Raw genomic sequence first — 23,913 nt, 5'->3', positions numbered from 1 at the left:
CTAAATCAAATCCACCAACCTCACATCAAGTGCTGCATCAATTTTTTTTCACAATCTATAGCAATTTTGTTTCCAATTTTGTTTCCTCATTTTATCACTGATTGAACCATACAACTCGTTTGGTTATTAAGCTAAGATTTCCAATAAAAACCATATCAACTTGTAATGAGATATCCTGTAGGCTTAGCTATGTTATACCCTCCTGTACTGATTATGTGGTAAGCAATAGCATAACAATCTGACTATTTAATTGAACTTGCAGGGATCAGACTCGAAAAATGAAGAATTTTTATGCCGTCTGTTTCGTCTGATAGCACACCCTCACATTTGTCAGTTCATTCCTCAAGTCAAGATAAGGAAGTGGATGGAGAATCTACAGATGAGGGCAACTCTGGATCTCAAGGATCAAAGAGGAAAGGGAAACGAAAGAAGGTTATTTTTGTATCCCCTACAAAGAGTGTGGCAAGGGTTAAGCGTTCAGATTGTTGGAAGCTTTTCAAGGTTGTGGATGTTCCATCAAAAACGGAGAAAGGGGCCACTAAGACGAAGGCCAAATGAAGTTTTTGCTATAGGCTCATTGCCTATAAGAAAGGTGGTGCTACTTCAACTCTCAATCGCCATATAAAGAAGTGCACAGCATATTTGAACAAATTGGGCAGGCAGAAGGCTCAAGCTTTGCTTGGCTTTAATCCCGACATGGCAGGTGCCTCTCTCATTGCTACTCTTTTTGATTATGATCATGAGGCCACTCGTAAAATCATTGCTAAGATGATAATTGTCCATGAATATCCATTTAGGATGGTAGAGCACCTCTGGTTTAATATTTTGATGAAATACATGAATGCAGCATACCAATTTATTGGTAGGAAAACTATTAGAAAAGAGTGTGTGGATGTTTACAATACAGAAAAAGAGGTTCTTAGGAAAGCTCTTAAAAGTGTTGATCATGTAAGCTTGACAACTGATTTATGGACTTCAAACCAAAATATTTGCTATATGGCATTGATAGCTTATTACATAGATGAAAATTGGAAAATGCAGTGTCGTGTACTGAACTTTATTGAATTGGATCCACCACACACTAGAGTTGAGATAGCTCAGGCAATCTTTGAGTGCATAACTGAATGGAATATAGAGGATAAGGTTATCTCAATTACCCTTGACAATGCTTCTAATAATGATAGTGTTGTTGGCAAATTAAAGGACAAGTTCATTGCTAGGGGTTCATCACAGTTCATGCCTCAGTATTTTCATGTCCGTTGCTGCTCGCATATAGTGAATTTGATAGTGAATGATGGCTTGGCACCATTGGGACCTTTGCTAGTAAACCTTCAAGAGACTTGCAAGTACTTTAAGAAGTCTCCTTCTCGTATGCATAGATTTAGAGAGGTATGTAAACAAATTGCATTGCCTATTGGAAAAGGTTTGTGTTTTGATGTGCCAACAAGGTGGAGTTCAACCTATAAGATGCTTTGTGCTTGTGAGTTTTACAAGGATGCTTTTGTTCAATATGCTTATGTGGATGCTAAATACCAATGGCAACCTTTGCTTGCTGATTGGTTAGTCTTTTCCAAAATTCATCCAATATTGAAGGCACTTGCTGAAGTAACTACTGTATTTTCTGGATCTACATACCCCACAGCAAATGTTTTTTATCCAAGCATTGTGAATGTGAAGAGGGCATTGCTTGCTGCATCTAAGTCTACTAATAGGGACAAGGTTTTGAAGAATATGGTTGAAGCTATTTTGGAAAAGTTTGATAAATATTGGAAAGAGAAGAACAACCTTAAGATCATTGCCACTACCCTTGATCCTAGGTTTAAGATAAGGTATGTGAGTTGGTGTTTTGTTCAAATGTATGGTGAGGAAGCTGGTCAAGTTGAGGAAAGAAGTTGATGAACTCTTTGCCACGGCTGAAACGACGCATCGCCTTGAGAAGGCTGCAAGAAACAGGGGAAGGGATGAAACATCCACCTCAACCATTGACACAAGTAACTCATTAGCTTCAGTTAAATCTTCAAGCGAGTTCCAGATATTTTTGCAATCTAGCTCTGCAAATGTATCTAAGTCAGAATGGCTAATCTATCTAGATGAACCAAATCATCCTTTAACGGACAAGGATTTCACTTTGCTTGATTGGTGGAGGTTGAATACTCACAGGTTCCCTGTTGTGTCAAGGTTGGCAAAGAGATTCTTGAATGTTCCAGCGTCTAGTGTATCATCTGAAACAACTTTTAGTGTTGGTGGAAGAGTGCTTGATGATTACCGAAGTTCCTTGCGCCCATCAATGGTTCAAGCACTAATATGTGCTTCTAGTTGGATACGTGGTTCTCAAGATAACAAGACACCTCCAATGGCTGTGGTATGATCTCCCATATCAACCACTTGCATTTTTCTTTACCAGTTTATAATTGCATTATATCTTAAGTTGAACTTGCAATTTTCTTTTTAGGCGGAAGATGATAAAGATGATGTTGCTAGCAACTAGATGACTTCCAGAGAGTGTTGTTGCTAGCAACTAGGATAGTAGAGGTAAGACATTTTGTAAGATTTCTGTCTTCTGATGATTTGTTCAAATGTATGATAGTGCTTCTGATTTATGTAGACAAGTATGGTGCTTCTGATTTATAGTACTTCTAATTTGTTCAAATGTATGGTGTGGTGAGGTCCAAGGGTGTTTATGTTTGTAAAAATATGTATACAAGTATGTAGACTTGAAGACAAGAATACTCATGTAAGATTATCTAATTTTGTAGGGACTGCTAGATGCTTGGATGGCTGTCAAGACATTTTTTGAGGCTGACAAGATCTTTTAGGTGGCTTTGAAGACAAAATAGTTGCAACTTCAAAGGGCTTTTGCTTTTCTTAACAGCGATGCTATTATGGATCAATGGATATTATTTATCGATTATGCTTATGCATGATTGGATCTAGGATATGTGGATCAATGAATGTAACAGACTAATACTAGAACTTGCTATTATGCTATTTGCTAAGTACTTGCTGCTACTATGCTATTTGCCGAGTATGTTATCTTTGAGAGTGTGACTGTGAATCTGTGATGCTATTTTAATTAATATTCATAGAGTTCTCTGAATTCTAATAATCTGTGAATCTGTGAGACTGTGATCTTATTCTGTAGTTTTGTTTTCTTATTATGTGACTGTGATGCACTCATGCACACGCACAGATGGACTGATGGTGGAAGCCTGGTTCATTGAGTTAACGAGCTAATCAAGCTCAACAAGCCAGCTCGCCGAGTCAGCGTTTGAGCTCGTTAGTCTTAACGATCCAAGCCGAGCTAGCTCGTTAAGGTAACGAGCCAAACCGAATTGAGCCGAGCCGAGTTGGCTCGATATCCACCCCTACCTGGTTGTACTACTAGCAAGCAGAGTGGATGCGGGCGGCATGCGGCTGCTACAGAGCCAAGCCAGCGCCTCCCCCTGCCTCCCTCGCTGTTGCATTTGCCGCCACAAATCAAGTGGCAGTTAGAAAAGCTAAAATGGATGAAAAAAACAGAGAAAAAGAAATCCTACCCTCCATAGCGAGCAGTGGTGGTCTGCACTCTGCAGGCAGGCAGGCACCCAGGCCTGCAGCTCGATGGCGCCGCCGCCGCCGTCGCCGCCGCGATCTCTCACCTCCGTCTCCCTCCGGACTCCTCTGAGCCCTCTCCTCTTCCTACGGCCAGCTTCTTGCAATCCATCGGCGGTCTCCGGCTCCTGCAGCAGCGGAGCATGCCGCGGCGTGCGATGCTCGGCGGCGAACAAGCCTTCTCCTTCCACCGCTCCGGGCACCGAGGTAAGGTAGCCGGCTAGCCGCCCCCCATATTCTTGTTTCTGTGTTGATCGGAGCTCGATGGCTGGGGTGCTCTGGGCTCGTCGTCGTCGGTCGATCGTCATGGCTTGCTTCGTTTCTTGCAGCTCGACCTCCATGGCCAAGATAAGGAGTGAGGTGCTGTCCCCGTTCCGCTCCGTGCGGATGTTCTTCTACCTCGCGTTCATGGCCAGCGCCGGGCTCGGGGCCCTCATCGCGCTCACGCAGCTCATCCCGGCGCTGTCCAGCCCGGCGAGGGCGGCCGCCGCGGGGGAGACGCTCAAGGGCCTGGGCATCGACGTCGCGGCGGTCTCCGTCTTCGCGTTCCTCTACTGGCGCGAGAGCAAGGCCAAGGACGCGCAGGTGGCGAAGCTCACGCGGGAGGAGAACCTGTCCAGGCTCAGGATCCGCGCCGGCGAGGGCCGCCCGCCCGTCCCGCTCGGCGAGCTGAGGGGCACCGCGCGGCTCGTCATCGTCGCCGGCCCCGCCGCGTTCGTCACCGAGTCGTTCCGCCGGAGCAAGCCGTTCTTGAAGGACCTCATGGAGCGCGGCGTGCTTGTCGTGCCCTTCTCGACGGACGGCAACGCGCCGGACCTGCAGTTCGACGAGGCCGACGAGGAGGAGGAGGAGGCGGCGGCGGCGGCTGGGAAGATGAAGCGGAGGCTCTGGCAGCTCACTCCGGTTTACACTTCTGAATGGGCCAAGTACGCGCAAAGCCGGGATCCCATGAATTTAGCTGCTTAAATTTCTTCTTCATGTCAATCGAAATTCAAATGCAAATTAGTATCTCATTTTCAAATCGATTGCTGCTTCTTGCAGATGGCTAGATGACCAGAAGAAGCTAGCCAACGTGTCACCTGATTCCCCCGTGTGAGTATCAAAAACTACTCTGAACTTGTCTGAAAATATAACTGAAGTTTCTGCAGCTGCTGAACTGAAACCGCATCACTCTTGCAGGTATCTCTCGCTCCGGCTGGACGGCCGCGTCCGTGGCAGCGGCGTCGGGTACCCGCCGTGGCAAGCGTTCGTGGCGCAGCTGCCGCCGGTGAAGGGGATGTGGTCCGGCCTCCTTGATGGGATGGACGGGAGGGTGCTTTGAATATTTGACTGATACAGACCGTGAAAACATTAGTTGATTGGAGAAAAAAAAGGACGGCCGGGTTCGATCTATAGCTTATACTAGAACAAGAACAGGAAGAGTTTGATGATTGCTTTAACTTCTGTGGGGTTGATTTTGCTTCCTGCATCCCAGCGACATCGCCCAAGTGAATGTGATATGCCATGTGCCCATGTACATGTTGTTTTGCAGCCTACGTGACTTGATTATTAACGAGAATCCTGTGTCAAAGATCGCTTTTTCCGTGGTAGGCTTCTCCATTTTATTTTATTTTTGAATATATATACGAACCGTGACAAATCTGATGGAACACTGGACCGTGGGGGTAATGATAAATGCAAACAATCAGACGGCTTAAACAACCTGAGGTTGTTCAGCCAGCCCAGAATACAAAAAGCCCATGGACCGTGAGCCCGTGAAACCATGGCCCACCCATCAGTCACGTCACGTCGGGACGTGTGCGCACTACCCCGAGAAGCGCGCGGCCGTAAGCCACAACCACAACCCCACACCGCCTCTTGGCTGCTCGCGCCCTGGCACTTCCCAAAACCCCAAACCGCCCATATCTCTCTCCTCTTCTCCGCTCCTCGCTTCCCCCAAAACCCTCGCGGTGGCGGTGGGCCGCCGGTCTCATTCCGCCGGCATCCACGGAGGCGGCCGGAGCCAGGCGCTCCGCGGGCCGGGGAGCCACCGGAAGGCTGGAACCCTAGCGGCGGCGGGTCTCCTCCCCCTCCCCGCGCGCCGGGCGGCGCCATGGCCATTCAGCGGCTGCTCGCGAGCTCGCTCGTGGCCGCCACGCCGCGGTGGCTCCCCGTCGCCGCCGACTCGTTTCTCCGGCGCCGCCACCGCCCTCGCTGCTCCCCGCTCCCCGCGCTGTGAGCTTCCTTCGCACCCCCCGGGCATTTGCTGCCTTTTGCTGCTGCTGCTGTATAGGCGGTTTGTTGGTTTTGGTAATGGCATTGTATAGTAGGCGTTGTCACGTTCGTGGCCCAGAATACACATCCGAATGGTAGGGATTTTGGAGTCCGGCGCGGCGGTGGGGTATATTTTTGGAATCTCGAAACTTTGTGGGTACTACATACTAATAGATTGATCATGCATTTAGATAAATCTATTTCTAATCCGTGAGAACTGAGCTTGATTACTGTATCTATGATCGTTAACAGCCTGAACTCTGAATGAAATGAATATAGGACTCATTTGGTTTGTTTGAGAAATTTGATAATATGCCATCTAATCCGTGTGCCTTTGATAATATACCATCCAATCCGCATGTCTTTGATAAAATGCTACCGGGGCTGCATTTTTTTTTGATTCCGTGCCACTTTCGCTGGAGGAGGGCATGAGGCAATGGTCCTTGGTGGCGGCAGTGGTGGCGCGGGCAGCAGCGAGGCGATGCAGTGGCAGCGCAGGTAGCAGCAGCAGCCGAGGATGCCGTTGTCGGCCAGCAGGCAACTGGGCAAGGTGAAGGAGACGTTGATGGGGACGCGTGGAGCTGCGGACGCAGCTGGCGGGCAGGCGGCGGGACCAGGTGAAGGAGACGCCGATGGGGGCACGTCCCCAGCAGCAGTAGCCGTGGACGTCGTCGGCGGACAGGAAATGGGATGAGGCAAAGGAGACATCGCTGGGGACGCGCAAGGCTGTTGCATTGGCTACGTGGGCAGCAGCCGCGAATGGATACCGCCGGCGGCGGGTCGAGGCGGAGGAGACGCCGGGGATGCGCGAGGCTGCTGCCGCTGACCACCGCCACCATCAAGGGCCATTGCCTCCTGCTCTCCTCCGGCGAAAGTGGCACGAGATCGAAAAATTCACAGCCCTGGTGGCATTTTATCAAAGGCATGCGGATTGGGTGGTAAATTATCAAAGGCGTGCGGATTAGATGGCATATTACCAAATTTCTTGGTTTTTTGGAGGTTTGAGATGCCCTACCAAATCATTGGTAGTCCGTAGTCCAAAACGTACCTTTTGGTAGAGTTGGATATAGGACTTGTATTGGTTTTGGCAAGTATTGGCATCAATCCAAATATCTACAAAGTACTATTAAAGTTGCCAATTATTTGGTAGGGCAAATTTTTGCATCAACCAAAACAACCCATACTCAACTACTATTACTATGTACTAGGTTACTACTATGATCTAGGGACACACTGGAGGATGGCCATGTCCACGCTCCGATCATAGCTTCCTAGGCTTTCAAATTGAAATTTTGTCATCCTTGTAGAGACAGACACAGAAGTGCAGTACAACATTATCTCACATCCTCACATATACCAATTTCAGTCTCCCTCATGATATGCTGTACCATGCGAAGCCACTTCAGGGTTAAGTAAACGGTATTGAAAAGGTTAGGGGGTAGAATCCCTGGTTTGAGAGTTTGGGGGGGTTAAATAGTCAACCTGCAATAGTTTGGGGGGTTATGTAGACTTATTCCATGTTTCCATATTAAAGTAAACTAAAAAATCAAGTTCAAATGCACTACTGTAATTTAGAACAACCAATGGGAGGTCATTCAGTGATGCAATTGGTAGTGCTGTAGTGCACTGCACGCGTGCATCATTATTTGGGGATGAAACCAGTGAACACGTAACGTTGATGCCCTATACAGCTATACTAAAAGTCCAGTTCTGGCAAGATCCATTTTACTATACTAAACCAGTGAACACGTAACGTTGGTGCCCTATATGAGTTGGATCAGCTCCTATTTCCTACTGCACAATGTTGATAGACACACAAAAATATTAAAGAAATTATTTATAGATTGTTGCACCTTGAACCTGATCTCAATTTCACTTTTTAGAAGTGGCATGCTTGGCTTGATTTTTGTTCTATATTATTTGGCCTGTTTAAACTTCTTGGTAATCTGGGTACATCCACACTTCAGGCTATTTAACAGGAGGTCCTGGTCTAAACCAAGGAAAGTCTCACGAAGCATTTCCATGGTGTCTAGGAAGATGAACAAACAAGGAGATCTCTGTAATGAAGGCATGCTGCCACATATTCTGTGGTGGAAAGAGGTGCTTGCAAAAGTTGGCATATATGTATTTTTTTCTCTCCAATGTATTGACAGGGAATCACTAATGCTTCAGCTTTGTTATTGCTGTTATTCTGTTTAATGTTCTCAGAAAATGGAGAGGTGCAGGAAACCATCATCAATGCAATTGACTCAGAGACTTGTGTATTCAAATATTTTAGGATTGGATCCAACTTTAAGAAATGGAAGGTGAATCAGATGCTCATGCTTAATATAATTATGCAATGATCATTTCTTTCACATTTTCTTTAAGAAATAGAAGGCTAGCATGACGTTGTACTATTTTTAAGTTACTGTGAATTACTTCAGTTTTTCATATTCTAAAGTGAAATATGTATGTGTTCATTACTCCATTTGTTTGCTTAGTTCTATTAATCTTACAATTTGTATGTTCCTATTCTTTGCTTAATCATTGGAGAATTTTATGGCAATCACGGCTTCATGTATGTCTTGAAAAAGAATTTCTACCAGAGCAATCTGACTAGTTTGGAGAAAGTTTAATGTAATTTTGTATCATATATAATCAATTCCTTTCTTCCATGGTTATTTTTCTTTCATTTTATTAAATATTTCTTGCTTGAGCCATTTTTGTGTTGGTCAAATCAGGCACATTTCTTGGTATTTACTTTCTTTTCATTAACACAAATGTTGATATGAATCTTTGCAGCTTGAAGGATGGAAGCCTGAACACGGAAATGTTGCAATTCAAATCGAAGTTTCCTCGTGAAGTTCTACTTTGCAGAGTAATGTTATTCTATTCTTTTATTTTGTTCACATGCTTGATCGTCTTTTTTGCGAAAATCTGGAGAAATGCCAAGAATTTCTTAGCTGGGAATTTTTAGTTATCAAAACCTATGATGTCATAGATGTTTCTTTCTGAACATCTATGACATGTGATGGTGTGTTTTATGTGCCTCTGGGAAATCTTTACTATGCCATAACTTACGTGCACTGCTGTCCTTGTTTCCAAAACAATTTACTTTTTGTTTCACTACATACCCCTCCATACCCATTTCCATCTGTCAATCTGGATTCGCTTTCAGCATTTTGCTAAATATAATACTCAGAATTAATGTATCTCTCCAGCGTTCTTCTGGTTTTCCTCTTACATTCAAGCTGGAAAAAAATATCCAAATACATAGACCTATAACGGAATAACCTTTCTCCATTCAGGTGGGAGATTTCTACGAGGCTGTTGGGTTTGATGCATGTATCCTTGTGGAGCATGCAGGCTTAAATCCTTTTGGAGGCTTGCGTTCTGATAGTATTCCAAAAGCTGGATGTCCAGTCATGGTAAACTGTTACATAACTATGCTGATGCTCTGAAATTAGGATTGCTTTAAGAACTATCATAGTGATCTGCCTAGTTAATTATCAAATTTTTGCATCATTATGTAATTTGTTTTTTGAAAAAGTGGAGAACGAGGAGCTTGAACTTCTTCTGTGAAACAGATCTTGTTGCGTTCCTTTTTTATGCTTTTGAAGAGTCAGCGTATCAGTACCATACTGTGCGGCACTTACTGCTGCCTTTTATCTACATATAAGTTTCAGTCTAACCACAATAACATTTTGTAAGTTGCCTGCCTTTTTTTTGCAATTACACATTGTGGATATGGAAGACTTATTTATTTTGTTAGTTACTTACATCACACCTGTCTAGCATTTCGGATGCTCATGATCCATCAATATAGTTCAAGCTTTATTCACCAATATGGTTTGAACTAGGAGACATGCTAGGAATTGAAGTTACCATGCTTCATATCTTATTGTTCTGTTGGCAATAGTATGAAAAGAGCATTCAGAACTTGTGCAAACATTGATTTAATATGGTTTATACTTTATAACTAATAATGCACATCTTTTTACATTATGTTGATAATATTCTATGACATCAGAGCACATTTCCTTACAGAATTTGCGGCAGACATTGGATGATTTGACTCGATGTGGTTACTCTGTGGTAAGATGTTAACTCAGTTGCTTGTAACATATCCATTAGGATCATTTGTGCAAGGGATAATTGCATCTGTACCCCTATTTTGAAAGCCAATTGTTGTTTTACCCCCACTTTTTAGGGTTTGCAGTTTTGCCCCCACTTTTTGAATCCGAACCAGCCGTCTACCCTCACTTGTAACAGCCGTTTGGTGGGTCCCATGTTTTGTGTTAAAGAAATACAAAAGGAAATAAAAAAGAGGTTTTTAGGAAATATGATATACCTTTGTACCCCCGAGGGAATGGATAAGGCCTCTGAGTCTGTTTCGTGCGAGACGGTTTCGTGTGGGCGACGACGTGTGCGCGAGGCGGCGACGGTGAGGGCGCGCGCAGAGGTGGCGGCCGCGGGCGAGGCGGAGACGGCGGCGGCGGGCGCGCGCAGAGGCGGCGGCGGCGGGCGAGGCGGAGGCGGCCGCGGGCGAGGCGACGGCAGAGGCCGCGGGCGCGCACGGAGGTGGCGGCAGCAGCCGATGGCGCGCGTGGAGGCGGCGACGGCGGTGGTGGGCGCACGCGGAGGTGGCGGCGGCGGCCGCGGGCGAGGCGGCGACAGCGGCAGAGGCGGCCGCTGGCGCGCGCGGAAGCGGCGGCGGCGGGCGAGGCGGAGGCGGCCGCGGGCGAGGCGACAGCGGCGGCAGCAGCACGCGGAGGCGGCGACGGCGGTGGTGGGCGCACGCGGAGGTGGCGGCGGCGGCCGCGAGCGAGGCGGCGACAGCGGCAGAGGCGGCCGCTGGCGCACGCGGAAGCGGCGGCGGCGGGCGAGGCGGAGGCGGCCGCGGACGAGGCGACGGCGGAGGCCGCGGGCGCGCACCGAGGTAGCGGCAGCGGCCGATGGCGCGCGTGGAGGCGGCGACGGCGGCGGTGGGCGCACGCGGAGGCGGCGACGGTGGCCGCGGGCCGCGGCCGCGTCGAGGGCCTGCCGGTGGCCACTTTTTCGTCAAATTTTGTAAATGCTGTTAAAATTTTATTCAAACTTTGGTCAAATTTTGTTATTGCCTAGTAGATGCTCATATTTGGTCCAAATGCTCATCACACAAGCTGAAATCACAAAATAGGGGCAAAATCGCAGAGCTGAAATAAAATAAAATGGGGGCAAAAATGCAATAACCACCAAGGGTATAAATGTCCTTTTTTCTACCACTAACACCGTTAAAACCGGCTGTTAAAAGTGGGGGTACATGGCTGATTCAGATTCAAAAAGTGGGGGTAAAACTGCAAACCCTAAAAAGTGGGGGTAAAACAGCAATTGGCTTCGAAAGTGGTGGCATGGATGCAATTGCCCCTTTGTGCAATGTAGATTTCAGTGTTCTTGACAAAAGAACCACAATTCTGCATGTAAGGAACATGTGCCCCAACCTTGTACCGGTCAAGCTGCATAAGCGGCTGATTTTCCCATAAGTGCTACAAGGTGGGGTGATCCCATGGAATCTGATATCACTTTTTAGAACCTTGGTAGTTGTAGAAATACAACTTCAACTATAAGGTCTAAAGTCACTGTTCCAGTAAGCCAAAAGTTCAATGATCTACATGAAATGTCAGTGCTTATTTGGAGCCGTAATGAGTACTTTGGTTTGCAATTTTTATCCTCTCATCAAGCCTTAGAGTAAAAAGTTAATTAACTGTTTACAGGACAGTTCAAGGATGTTATTACTTTTTTATTTATGTTATTTACTAGTGTCCTCATGCTGAACAATTGATTGGGCCTGACATAAGTCTCTGGAGAGAGGTGTATCAAGATGAGATCTTATACATGAGATCACCACATGATTTCACACCAAGAAATTTTGAAACCAACTTTTTTTGCGTTAGTGCTGGAGTGATCATAGAACTAAACAGTTGTGGATTTTGCTCAGTTTATTCTGTAGAGATGCAATGCTCACATTTCACAACCTGTTCAATTATGAGCAGTACTTGACCATGCTTTTATCAACCGTGACATATTTGATCATTAATTTCCCACCAATTTGGCATCTCTGGTTACATTTAATTGGTCATCTTCTTGAAGCTGACCCTTTGTGCATATTGTTATTTTTTACTACTGCTTGCAGTGCATAGTTGAAGAAATTCAAGGCCCAACCCAAGCTCGTGCTAGGAAAGGCCGATTTATTTCTGGGTAATTGTGTGACTATTTATCGTGGAAGTTTAACTTATAATTTTATTATTTATTAGTGATGGGTGATCTTTTGACAAAATATAGTGGTACTCATAGTATTTATCGTCCTTAAGCCTGTTTCAATGTTACTGGAGGTGCATCTAGATCTTAATAGTAGGAAGTTCTATAATGCTTTTTACATTTTAAGTTTTACAATTACTTATGTCCGTAACCATGTACCTCTGTTTCTGTTACAGCCATGCACATCCTGGTAGTCCTTATGTATTTGGTCTTGCTGAAGTAGACCATGATGTTGAGTTCCCTGATCCAATGCCTGTAGTTGGTGGGTTATACTTCTAGATTTCTACTCCATAAATCAAGTTAAATATCTCTGTGTTATCTCTTCCATCATAACTATGCTGCTTGTTAGCTAGTTATATGTTTGCTCCATAAAATTTCATATGTAACTTTGTAGGATTAATTTCATGTTGAGAGTGTGCTAGTAAATCAAAATCGAGCGTGGAAATTGATTGGTAATGGTATAGTCCATTAGGTTATATGGAATGTTATTTTCTTTTATTGAACAATACTTTTATGAACTGTTTATATCTTTCATTGAAAAATGTCATAATTACTACTCATGAATCTTGACAAAGATTTTATAGCATATTTTTCCCCCAAAATTTAATGAGTACAAGTAATAAATCATGGTGTATAGACCTATGAGTGTTGTTCAAGGCGCAAAGAACTTTTTTTGTGTTTGAGGCATTATGTTATGCTTTTTCGTAAGTTTTAAAATGTATTTCATTTCTGTTCGTGCTTTATTTCTATTCCCTGTTTATATGATGGTTTCATTAGGCCACCATGTACTGATTCCAGCACTGACATTTTCATACACCATGAAATTTATATTGATAGGGATTTCACGATCTGCAAAAGGCTATTGCCTGATTTCTGTGCTAGAGACAATGAAAACATATTCAGCTGAGGAGGGCTTAACAGAGGAAGCAGTTGTTACTAAGCTTCGCATATGCCGTTATCATCATCTATACCTTCATAGTTCTTTGAGGAACAATTCTTCAGGTTTGGGTTTATATTTCAGAGCAATTGTTTTCTCATTTATTTATTGTGTTTGATCTGGAATCAAGGATACAGTAATTATGGAACTAGGAGATATAAAGTTCCAAATTATGCTCTTAACATGATTTTCTGTTCATTTTGGATCGTACCATTAAAATTGTCCAAATTTGAAGGTGTTACACTGGTATCGTGTTTCATGCATTTGTACTTGAACAACAATTTTAAAGCTCGTGGTGCTCACTCCTTTCTCTACATTACTGACGCATTAGTTTTTTTATATGAATGCTGCATCACTCATATGTACGATGGAAGAAACTTGAGATTGAAATTTTTGTGGAGTAATATGATTCGTGCCATTAAGATAATATGCATATGACGAATGTAGTTGTAGCTATCTATGGTTTGAATGTACCTATTTATTTATGATCCTTCCTGTCAAATTTCTTATGGTTTAGGCACATCACGCTGGGGAGAATTTGGCGAAGGTGGGCTATTGTGGGGAGAGTGCAGTGGAAAATCTTTTGAGTGGTTTGATGGTAATCCTATTGAAGAACTGTTATGCAAGGTCTGTAGAATATATCTTGGTGTAATGGATAATTATCATGAATTTTTGTGCATATGGTCCATGTGTTGAGATTAAATATGAACTTTTGCTGATTTTCCTAGATTTTTATGTGCCACACTTCTATATTCTTCTCAGTGAGCCTTGAATATTGTTTCTTACTTTCTTATATCCCCCCCCCCCCCCTAAAAAAAAAAATCAAGGTAAGGGAAATATATGGGCTTGAAGAGAAGACTATTTTCCGTAATGTCACTGTCTCATTGGAAGGGAGGCCTCAACCCTTGTATCTTGGAACAGCTACTCAAATTGGTATGAGTTAGCTTCCTTGGTAGTGTTGATCTTTTAAAAGAGACTTCTAAAGTGGTGACATCTCATTTATTAATTAATGTGCTATAGGGGTGATACCAACTGAGGGAATACCCAGTTTGCTAAAAATTGTTCTCCCTCCAAACTTTGGTGGCCTTCCATCATTGTAAGTATTGTTATTTGTTGGATTAAGTGCCCCTATTTGGTGGCCTTCCATAAAAATCGTAGCAAGATCTTTATATTCCATTGCTTATATGTGTATGCCTTGGCTCTTGAGAGTTACCTTTTCTTATGATATGTAGGTATATTAGAGATCTTCTTCTTAACCCTCCATCTTTTGATGTTGCATCATCAGTTCAAGGTATATTTTTTCACTGTGAGATTCAGTGTTTGTAATTTGCTGAGTTGGAACTTGAGTTCACTGCGTGTAAGATAGTATCTATTTGATTTTTAATTAAGCGCATACAATTATGATTAATATTAACTTTGGAAATGGACAAAAATGGAATGCCTAATTTCATCTGAATTTCAATCCTTGGAACTTTGCATGCTTTCCTTTTCCGATCACATCACTACATCATGATGGTTTAATTGCTATGACTAAAAATGTATTTCCATCATTGTGGAGAACTGCAGATACTGTCATAGCCTCATAGGTCTTTTCGAGGAAAAAAAAAAGCCTCATAGGTCATAATTGCATTAACAAACCATCCCTTAGGTGGAACATAGGCCCCGTTTGGCACAGCTCTAGCTCCCAACTCCAACTTACCTGGAGCGGGAGCTGTGCCAAACGGTCCAGATTCACCTTTTTTTGGAGTGGAGTTGGCAGAGCTACTCCTAGAAAATGAACTACGGGGGTGGAGCTGGGTTTTTGCTGCTCCACAGCTCCACTCCACCCCAAAAGACCCACTACCCTCTAATATTTTAGTGTATTTACACAAAAATGCCACTCAACTACCCTTTCACCCCTTCTTTCCTCCTGTTCTCTCTCCTCCCCCAATCTTCCTCCCAATCCCGAGCTAGTGCGGCGGCATCGGCGGGCTGCGGCAGCGTCGACGGCGACGGGCAGCGACAGCGGCGGGCGGCGGCGGCTGCGGGACGACGACTGGCGGCGCTTGCGGCGCGCACGCGCGGCCGGAGGCTGGCGGCGGGGGGCTGCGGCAGCGGCGGAGAGCGGCTGTTGGGGGACGAGGACAGGCGGCGCGGCGGCGCGGCCAGCAGGTGGCGGCGGCCCATCTTCTTCCCCATCCTCCGACAACGGCCACAACCGGTTGTGGCGGTGTCTGCGTTGGCAGCATACGGGGGCAGCAGGCCGTGGCGCATCGGCGGCGGCAGGCGGTGGCGGCGGCTGCGGGCGGTGTTGCGGTGGCCGCGACGGGCGGCACGCGGCGGCGGCGTCGGCAGGCGACTCGCGTGCGGGGGCGTTGGCAGGAGGCAGCCTGGGCGACGGCGCTTGCGCAGCGGCTTGGGAGGCGGCGGAGATGCGTGGGCTTCCCGGCGGCGGTGGCTCGTGGGCTGACCGGCTGCGGCGGCAACGTCAAGGCGACGCCTAGAAGGTGTTCGATGAAATGGCGACAAAGGATGTAGAAATGTGGAGCTGAGTAATCTAGCCAAACACTTTTTTACCTACCTCAGCTCCTAGAGGAGCTAGCTCTCACTGGAGTTGGAGTTTGGAGTTGGGAGTTGGAGTTAGGAGCTCTACCAAACGGGGCCATAGTTGTGATATTTTTAGATATCACAACTTTAGTCTCCTTTCTGATATGCTCTGCAAGGTTGAAATGATTATATCCTTTTTTGAGCAACTATCATCTTTCAGCTTATCCTGTGTATTCTTAGTGATGCTCTATACCCCCTCTGATTCCAAATGATAGTGGTTTTAGTTTTCTCAACTCTTTCCTAAATGTAAGTCGTTTTGGAATGGCGCCTCGCCATCTCTTTTACCATGTTTGCACTTGCCTTCTTACAAAGAAATGACTCATCCTTTTCCAATATTGTATAAATGATGGGCAATAGACTGATAGAGTTGTTTGAGCTATTTCTTTAATTCTCGTGCAGAAATCTGAAACAAATATATTTTGGATTTTGTTAAGAAAAACTTATATTTGGAATCAGAGGGAGATTTGATACTACGCTGCATTAATTTCATTTTTTCTGTTCAGATTTCATTTTTTTCCTTTTGTTCTAGTTCCCCAGAAAATTGAGTAATGTTGCACCATGTGATATCATAACAGCTGTTATAATTTGAACTCTTGAACTGTTTCAGAGGCTTGCAGGCTTATGGGTAGCATAACTTGCTCGATTCCTGAATTTACATGCATACCGGCAGCAAAGGTTGCTTTTTCTTTCTCCTTAGAGATATTGCAACACCGTCAGTTATACTAGATTGTGTGCTTTGTTGCATGTTCATGCTGGATAAATGAATTTAACGTTTCATACCCAGTAGTTATATACCACAGCCCAGAGTAGTGCAGTGTCCTTAGTCATGTGTAACTTGTGTGATGTGTACAGATGTTTGTGGTTACTCAATATACAGTAAGCTGGTTTTGTAAATAATTCTGAGGAATTTAGCCAAGTAAGATGCATCATATGACAATACTGTTTGGAGATACAAAAAAAAAAAGGTCTTTTCAAATGTTCAATGTTTATTCTTCTTGGCTATTTTCTTGAGCAGCCTATTGCGCATACTAGAAAATAGGCACTGCTACTAACTGGCCACACAATATGTTCATGGGCCATTTTATAGTGAGTAAAATGATAATTGGGATATCAAAAAAGGAAGTATTGTAGATTCCTTTTTGTTGTAGTACTTTCAATTTTATTATATCTTTAGGGAAACCTTTTTGGTCTCCTGTTAGTTTTGATCAATTTAGTTATCATATCATGATTATAGTGCATACTGTTTTGTCCTTTTTCTCATCCTATATTATTTTTCAAATGTTGATTTTGCAGCTTGTGAAATTACTCGAGTCAAAAGAGGTTAATCACATCGAATTTTGTAGAATAAAGAATGTCCTCGATGAGGTGTTGTTCATGGGTAGCAATGCTGAGCTTTCTGCTATCCTGAATAAATTGCTTGATCCTGCCGCCATAGTTACTGGGTTCAAAGTTGAAGCCGATATACTAGTAAGTTGAAGCCAATTTTGATAGTCTTTCCCTTCACTATGTTATTGATCCGGAGCATCTTATTTTGCCTTTTTTGTAGGTGAATGAATGTAGCTTTATTTCACAACGTATAGCTGAAGTAATCTCTTTAGGTGGTGAAAGTGACCAGGCAATAACTTCATCTGAATATATTCCGAAAGAGTTCTTCAATGATATGGAGTCATCTTGGAAGGGACGTGTAAAAAGGGTGCATGCTGAAGAGGAGTTCTCAAATGTTGATATAGCTGCTGAGGCACTGTCAACAGCGGTATGTTTTGAGCAATTGGTTTCTGTGTTTATCGAATTTATTGTGAACTGACCAGAATTATCAGTATTTGAACAAACTAAAATGCTATGTTGTGGTCACTAATGTAAAAATGTGCGAATCTTCAACAATAAATCAATACCTGTGGCTGCAGTCTTCAAACAAGGATATGAATACTGTGGATATTTGCAGGAGGCTGAACTGCACCTTCCGCATTTGCATTTCCTTTGATATGATTTGTCATGAGTCGACTAAGACATTAAGATTTTTTTTTCAGGTCATTGAAGATTTTCTGCCAATTATTTCAAGAGTAAAATCTGTGATGTCCTCAAATGGAAGTTCGAAGGGAGAAATCTGTTATGCAAAAGAGCATGAATCTGTTTGGTTTAAAGGGAGGCGATTCACACCAAATGTGTGGGCCAACACTCCTGGTGAACTACAGATAAAGCAATTGAAGCCTGCAATTGACTCAAAAGGTAGAAAGGTCGGAGAAGAATGGTTCACCACTATCAAAGTTGAGAATGCTTTAACCAGGTATTCAATATACTGATGATGATAACCACTTGGTCTGGCAACCTCACTTAATAATCAAATTGGCAGTCTTACCCGATTTATCTGTTGAACTACATCTATCTCACTCAGAAGTCAGAAGTTGCTAAATTTGTACAAAATGCCACCTTTTATTGTTTTGCTTCTGAACAAAATTAGTGATAATAATCTACACACTATAGTATTTTTTGACAATAATATCTCCATCCATAATAAGCTAGCCGTAACTCATTACAGAGGAAACAAATAAATTAACATTTTAGTTGTTTTGACAGTAACTTTTTTAATAAAATTATAATATCTGTTTCTTTAGGTACCATGAAGCTTGTGATAATGCAAAACGTAAAGTTCTTGAGTTGTTGAGAGGACTTTCAAGTGAATTGCAGGACAAGATTAATGTCCTTGTCTTTTGCTCAACGATGCTCATCATAACAAAAGCACTTTTTGGTCATGTTAGGTGATTACTTTTGGCCTTGCCTCTACAAACATCATATTGAGTATTGTATTCTTTCTCTTTTCATAAACATGCAATCCATTAGATAGTGTATCCTCTTGTTATTCTGCTATTGTAAAATTAAGCAATGACCATTCTTTTTTCACCTGAGCTGTTCCATAGCTCCACTAAACAACTGGTGGTCTGGTTAATAGCAGTTGTAGCAAACTGGCAAAAGCGCCAATAGAGTTGGATTCAATTCTTTTTCAATTTATATATAATTCTGGGAACTTCATGTTTCTCAAAATGAAAATTTTATAGATAATCAACTGGCTAGTTCTTTTCTTTAAAGGCCTCATGCCCTCATCAATCTGTAGTGTGACTGACTTGTTTTTTTAGCCACTGACATCAATCTTGGGTATTAGGCCTGAATATTTCTATGTTATGCATTTTAAACTTATTCTGGAAATTATTGATGAAATGTTTCTAATTGAATTTAGCTAGTAGCCTGTTACTTATATTTGTTGGACAATTTAGTCAATTTAATGTGCTTATGATGTTCCTGTTTTGGTAAATATGCACAATATTCTGGTTTCATGCATTTTTTTTATTGGGGTTTTGAGCAGTGAAGGACGAAGAAGGGGTTGGGTGCTTCCTACTATATCTCCCTTGTGTAAGGTACCATATTGTCTTACTATTTTTTGAGTCTGGTCAATAATCTCCATGTAAATAGGCTCACATGATGCCTCTATCTTTGCTTAAACTGAAATAACCTCAAATGGTTGCTTAAGTTTGTGGGGCAGTTGTGCTATCTTTTTCTTTCTGCTCTCTATGGTTTTTTATTTTTTGATTTAAGTAGTCATGTATCAGTTTTACAGATGCACATGTTAGTCCAGTTGGAACAACTTTTAGCAATGGGCATTGATGATACTGTATCCATTTAGCCTTTATGTATCTGTGAAATTAGCCCCTCTGGCTCCCTGTCACAACCGCGAAAAAGCATGCACGCAAGAACTGTGTTTTCAGTTTTCTTCTGGTGGGGTTGGTCTATGTAAATGAGGACTTCCAGTTCGGGTTACTAACTTGCCGTATGATTGCATGCGTGCTAGTTTTAGTAGGTCCCATAAAATCCTAAAATCGTGATTGATGATAGGTACTCATAGTAGCCATCAAAGTTTCCTTGTCTGTTACATTCTTTGTTGTGTTCATGCAGTATTTGCTAGTTACAGGTACAAAATGCAGTATTGTTAGTTTCGAATGATACAGTTATTCTTGTTAAACAAAAGTAAAGCATGGTTAAGTAGGGCCAGCCTCTGTGTATAGATGCTAGCCCCAGCCATTCATCACCGATACTAACTTTTTATTTGCCTGGAGGCATGTTCCTTTCTTACAATGTTTTGTGCTTATATGTGTAATACATTTCATGCAGGATAATGTTAGAGAGGAAATCTCAAGTGAAATGGAATTGTCAGGAACTTTTCCTTACTGGCTTGATACTAACCAAGGGAATGCAATACTGAATGATGTCCATATGCACTCTTTGTTTATTCTTACTGGTCCAAACGGTGGTGGTAAATCCAGTATGCTGAGATCAGTCTGTGCTGCTGCATTACTTGGAATATGTGGCCTGATGGTGCCAGCTGCTTCAGCTGTCATCCCACATTTCGATTCCATCATGCTGCATATGAAAGCATATGATAGCCCAGCTGATGGTAAAAGTTCGTTTCAGGTGCCAATTTATAGCTTTTTCATTTTTTAAATATAATTTGTGTACTACATTCGCAGGTTGACATCGGTGTTATTAGTTATTACCATATGTTATGTTAGTTTATTTCATGATGGGATATAACCTGCTAAAATTGTATTGATACAGCTATTGCTGTTGTAAACTAATTGTCTTACTAGCTATCTTTTTACGTTGATCTACCCCCAATAAGTAGCATATGGCAATTCACATGATAAGAAACTTGAGGCCTAATTGCACGAGATCTCAAAAAACGTGGTCATCACTATAAGAACTTCAATGCAAACCCTATGATGAATTTAGTTGCTGTACCAGCACTATTTGGTCCCCAACCGCATGCATTAGGTTATTTGTTTCTTAATCTAAAAATTATGTTTTGCTATTATCGTCTATGATGAACTTCCTAATATCCGTGGCAAATCTGTCTCTTTGTTACAGATTGAAATGTCAGAGATACGATCTTTAGTCTGCCAAGCTACAGCTAGGAGTCTTGTTCTAATTGATGAAATATGTAGGGGCACAGAAACAGCAAAAGGAACATGTATAGCTGGTAGCATCATTGAAAGACTCGATAATGTTGGCTGCATAGGCATCATATCAACTCATTTGCATGGCATTTGTGACCTTCCACTGTCACTCCACAATACTGATTTCAAAGCTATGGGAACAGAAATCATCGATGGATGCATTCAGCCAACATGGAAATTAATGGATGGCATCTGTAGAGAGAGTCTTGCTTTTCAAACAGCCAGGAAAGAAGGTATGCCTGACTTGATAATTAGAAGAGCTGAGGAACTATATTTGGCTATGAGCACAAACAGCAAGCAGACATCATCAGCTGTCCACCATGAAATATCCATAGCCAACTCTACTGTAAATAGCTTGGTTGAGAAGCCTAATTACCTGAGAAATGGACTAGAGCTTCAATCTGGTTCCTTCGGATTACTAAGAAAAGAAATTGAGAGTGTTGTTACCACAATATGCAAGAAGAAACTGTTGGATCTCTACCACAAAAGGAGCATCTCAGAACTGATTGAGGTGGTCTGTGTTGCTGTGGGTGCTAGGGAGCAACCCCCACCTTCAACTGTTGGCAGGTCCAGCATTTATGTAATTATCAGACGTGACAGCAAGCTCTATATTGGACAGGTATTTTCTTTATCATATTCTCTGTGATCTCCATTCTCTTACCGCGTTGCTACGAGGGTCATGAAATGTTGTCTCCGTTGTCTGCAGACGGATGATCTTGTGGGTCGACTTAGTGCTCACAGATCGAAGGAAGGTATGCAGGATGCCACGATATTATATATTTTGGTACCTGGGAAGAGCATTGCATGCCAACTGGAAACTCTTCTCATAAATCAGCTACCTTTGAAAGGTTTCAAGCTCATGAACAAGGCAGATGGCAAGCATCGAAATTTCGGTATATCTCTTGTCCCAGGAGAGGCAATTGCCGCATAGAGCACACTGAGCATACCCACTGAAAATCTGATGTACTACTAACTCTTTATAATATGCAATCTAATCGAACTCTAGGAGAGTAAATTCTGATCCAGTTTGGTTGCTAATTACGTTAAGTGGCAGGAGCAAGTCGTATCCATCTTGCCCGCCCCAATTTTGTCTACTTGGTAGTATGCCATCATTGTGCATAGTAAGGGGCCTTCGTCCATGTGGAGCAGTGGGAGAGCTTATGTTGCGAAATGCTTAATTCGGATATTATTTATGTCGTACTACATGATTCGCTACTCAAAACAACTGGATTTACTGATGACACTATGGCTACCACTATGAGGTCCCAACTTGGTGTAGTTAATCTTCTATCAACAAATTCCCAAATATTCTTCAGGGAGACTGCTTGTTTGCAAAATTGTGGCTATCGAAATTCAAAACGCTCTCACCCTATGTTTCTCATCAATAGATTCCCTGGGGGCCATTGCCCTGTTACGGGAGTGAGATACTTGAACCCCACATACTCGAAATGTTCCACCCAATGACCCAAAGCTAGTATAATGTGATTCTGTGAATATGTGATGAGAAAGGTGCAAGTTATCCTCTGTATATTTATTTCTATGACAACAATGGTACGCCAAGTTATTTTCTGCTCGGCTCTCCAGAACGACTTCGGCTTCAAGTGAGAGTCAGCATCCGATGCGGGTGACATTTGTCACCGTGAACAAGTTGCCAGCTCGCGACGGATTTTACGTTGCCAGAGACTTACACGAGTGTGGGGGCTCGCCTCACGCTTGGCGGTTTGGCAGTTTTGGGCCGCGACGGCGACGTGCCGAAGCCGCATATGCATCGTTGCCTCCCCCTAGTTCCCGTTTTGCATGATGAGATCTCCGTACCTGGCTGACTGTTACACTTCAGCTAACTAACCAGCCCTACTACTACTGCTGCTACATGTGTGAAGATAAAGAAATTTATACATTAAAAAAAAGTATAGAAAATGCAGAGGAAACGTAAACCTCGTGTCTTCTGTAATTCAGTCCGCTGGACGATCAAGCAGCACCCATGAGTCCTCCGTGAACGTATAATCAGGCCCCGTTTAAATCCCCCACAAAAATTTTACACCATATCACATTAAATGTTTGATAACCTGCATGAAGTATTAGATATAGTCTTAAAAATAACTAATTACACATATTGTGACTAATTTGCGAGACGAATCTTTTGAGTCTAATTGCTTCATAATTTGACAATGTAATGCTACATTAAACATTTACTAATGATAGATTAATTAAGCTTAATAAATTCGTCACGCGATTTACTGACGGATTCTGCAATTAGTTTTTTTATTAGTGTCCAAACACCAAATATGACACTATATATAATATTTGATGTGACACGCCAAAACTTTACACCGTTATATGCCTGTATCTAAACACCCCCTCAATTGATCATGATATCTTTGAAAACCTAGCCTCATATGAGTAGTACCATTATGACATTATTTTTGCATGAGCAGGCAGCCTGGCACGCCTGGAAATGGCTCATGAGTCATGACTAACCTGTGTGTCATGCTGCTACACACGAAAGCTGCCGGTTCAGGGTTACATAGATTGCCGGTTTGCGGACGCTCTCTCGGCTGGTCAGAAATGTCAGGCATCTCACCTGTGGAGTCTGCCTCGCAAGTTCAGCTTTACGTAAATCTACAAACAGTGAGCCACGTCACATGTGCCTCAGTCCCTCAGTGACCCGGCCTAGTGTAATTAGTGAAACCTATATTACCTAAAAGACTTTAGACAGCTTGATCATCCTAAACTTTTCTTTTGACATTTTAAATACTACTCCCTGCTTAGGAGAAGCTCGTCCAACTATCCAAGCACTCGCTAGTGCTTAGGTTCAAATTTTACTTGGAGAAATATGGACAATTGTAGGCAAACGCAAGTACTAGGAAAGGAATATCTCTTTCACGGGAGGACGAGACGTTAAATCGTCGGTATTCGTGTTGCAGAGGTACCAGAATCTGTCATCGTCGTACATCCGCCGGAACGATGGACGTTTCTTGACAAGTTAACCCGGGGCGGTGAGAAATTCCTTCTGATCGTATCTCCCCAAACACCAACACGCCCCCTCCCCGTGCCGCGCACCGGCAGCGTCCACGCGTGGAAAAGAACAAGAGAAGACGAGCAGCGCAGCGGCGAGGCGACGGAGAGGCACGTGACGAGACACCGCGAGGAGTATAGTACCCCCTGCACCAGCAGCCCACAGGCAGGCAGGCATGCGGCCGCAGCGCATGCAGGCAGCGTGGTCGATCTGCCCAACCTGTCGCGGTGTCGCTCGGCTCGCCGGGC

The 23,913-nt window shown here is 43.3% G+C and overlaps 2 protein-coding genes across 3 annotated transcripts; both read left to right on the top strand.

Annotated features, from left to right (window-relative positions):
* Positions 1 to 3,503: 3,503 nt before the first annotated feature.
* Positions 3,504 to 5,161, top strand: LOC127770051 (protein LOW PSII ACCUMULATION 1, chloroplastic). 2 transcript variants are annotated; one of them, XM_052295715.1, is made up of 4 exons: positions 3,504 to 3,803; positions 3,921 to 4,517; positions 4,633 to 4,683; positions 4,771 to 5,161. In XM_052295715.1, the coding sequence occupies exons 1-4, from the start codon at positions 3,601 to 3,603 to the stop codon at positions 4,910 to 4,912; spliced, it is 993 nt and encodes a 330-aa protein (XP_052151675.1). In that variant the 5' UTR covers positions 3,504 to 3,600; the 3' UTR covers positions 4,913 to 5,161. The 2 variants fall into 2 exon arrangements, with proteins under 2 accessions (XP_052151675.1, XP_052151676.1); XM_052295716.1 differs by having other exon boundaries at positions 3,667 to 3,798.
* A 297-nt stretch (positions 5,162 to 5,458) lies between these two features.
* On the top strand, positions 5,459 to 22,022 carry LOC127770566 (DNA mismatch repair protein MSH1, mitochondrial). The gene is made up of 22 exons (XM_052296329.1): positions 5,459 to 5,805; positions 7,812 to 7,944; positions 8,053 to 8,150; positions 8,629 to 8,704; positions 9,135 to 9,254; positions 9,874 to 9,921; positions 11,999 to 12,063; positions 12,300 to 12,385; positions 12,961 to 13,125; positions 13,578 to 13,687; positions 13,888 to 13,993; positions 14,081 to 14,156; positions 14,293 to 14,351; positions 16,254 to 16,321; positions 16,940 to 17,113; positions 17,193 to 17,399; positions 17,674 to 17,930; positions 18,259 to 18,402; positions 19,005 to 19,056; positions 19,808 to 20,107; positions 20,561 to 21,268; positions 21,356 to 22,022. The coding sequence occupies exons 1-22, from the start codon at positions 5,684 to 5,686 to the stop codon at positions 21,578 to 21,580; spliced, it is 3,399 nt and encodes a 1,132-aa protein (XP_052152289.1). The 5' UTR covers positions 5,459 to 5,683; the 3' UTR covers positions 21,581 to 22,022.
* The last annotated feature ends 1,891 nt before the right edge of the window (positions 22,023 to 23,913 follow it).

The sequence above is a fragment of the Oryza glaberrima genome, chromosome 4, assembly GCF_000147395.1.
Source record: "Oryza glaberrima chromosome 4, OglaRS2, whole genome shotgun sequence".
Lineage (NCBI taxonomy): Eukaryota > Viridiplantae > Streptophyta > Magnoliopsida > Poales > Poaceae > Oryza > Oryza glaberrima.
The sequence above is the reverse complement of the archived record's forward strand: the minus strand, read 5'-3'. Positions and strand labels throughout refer to the sequence as shown.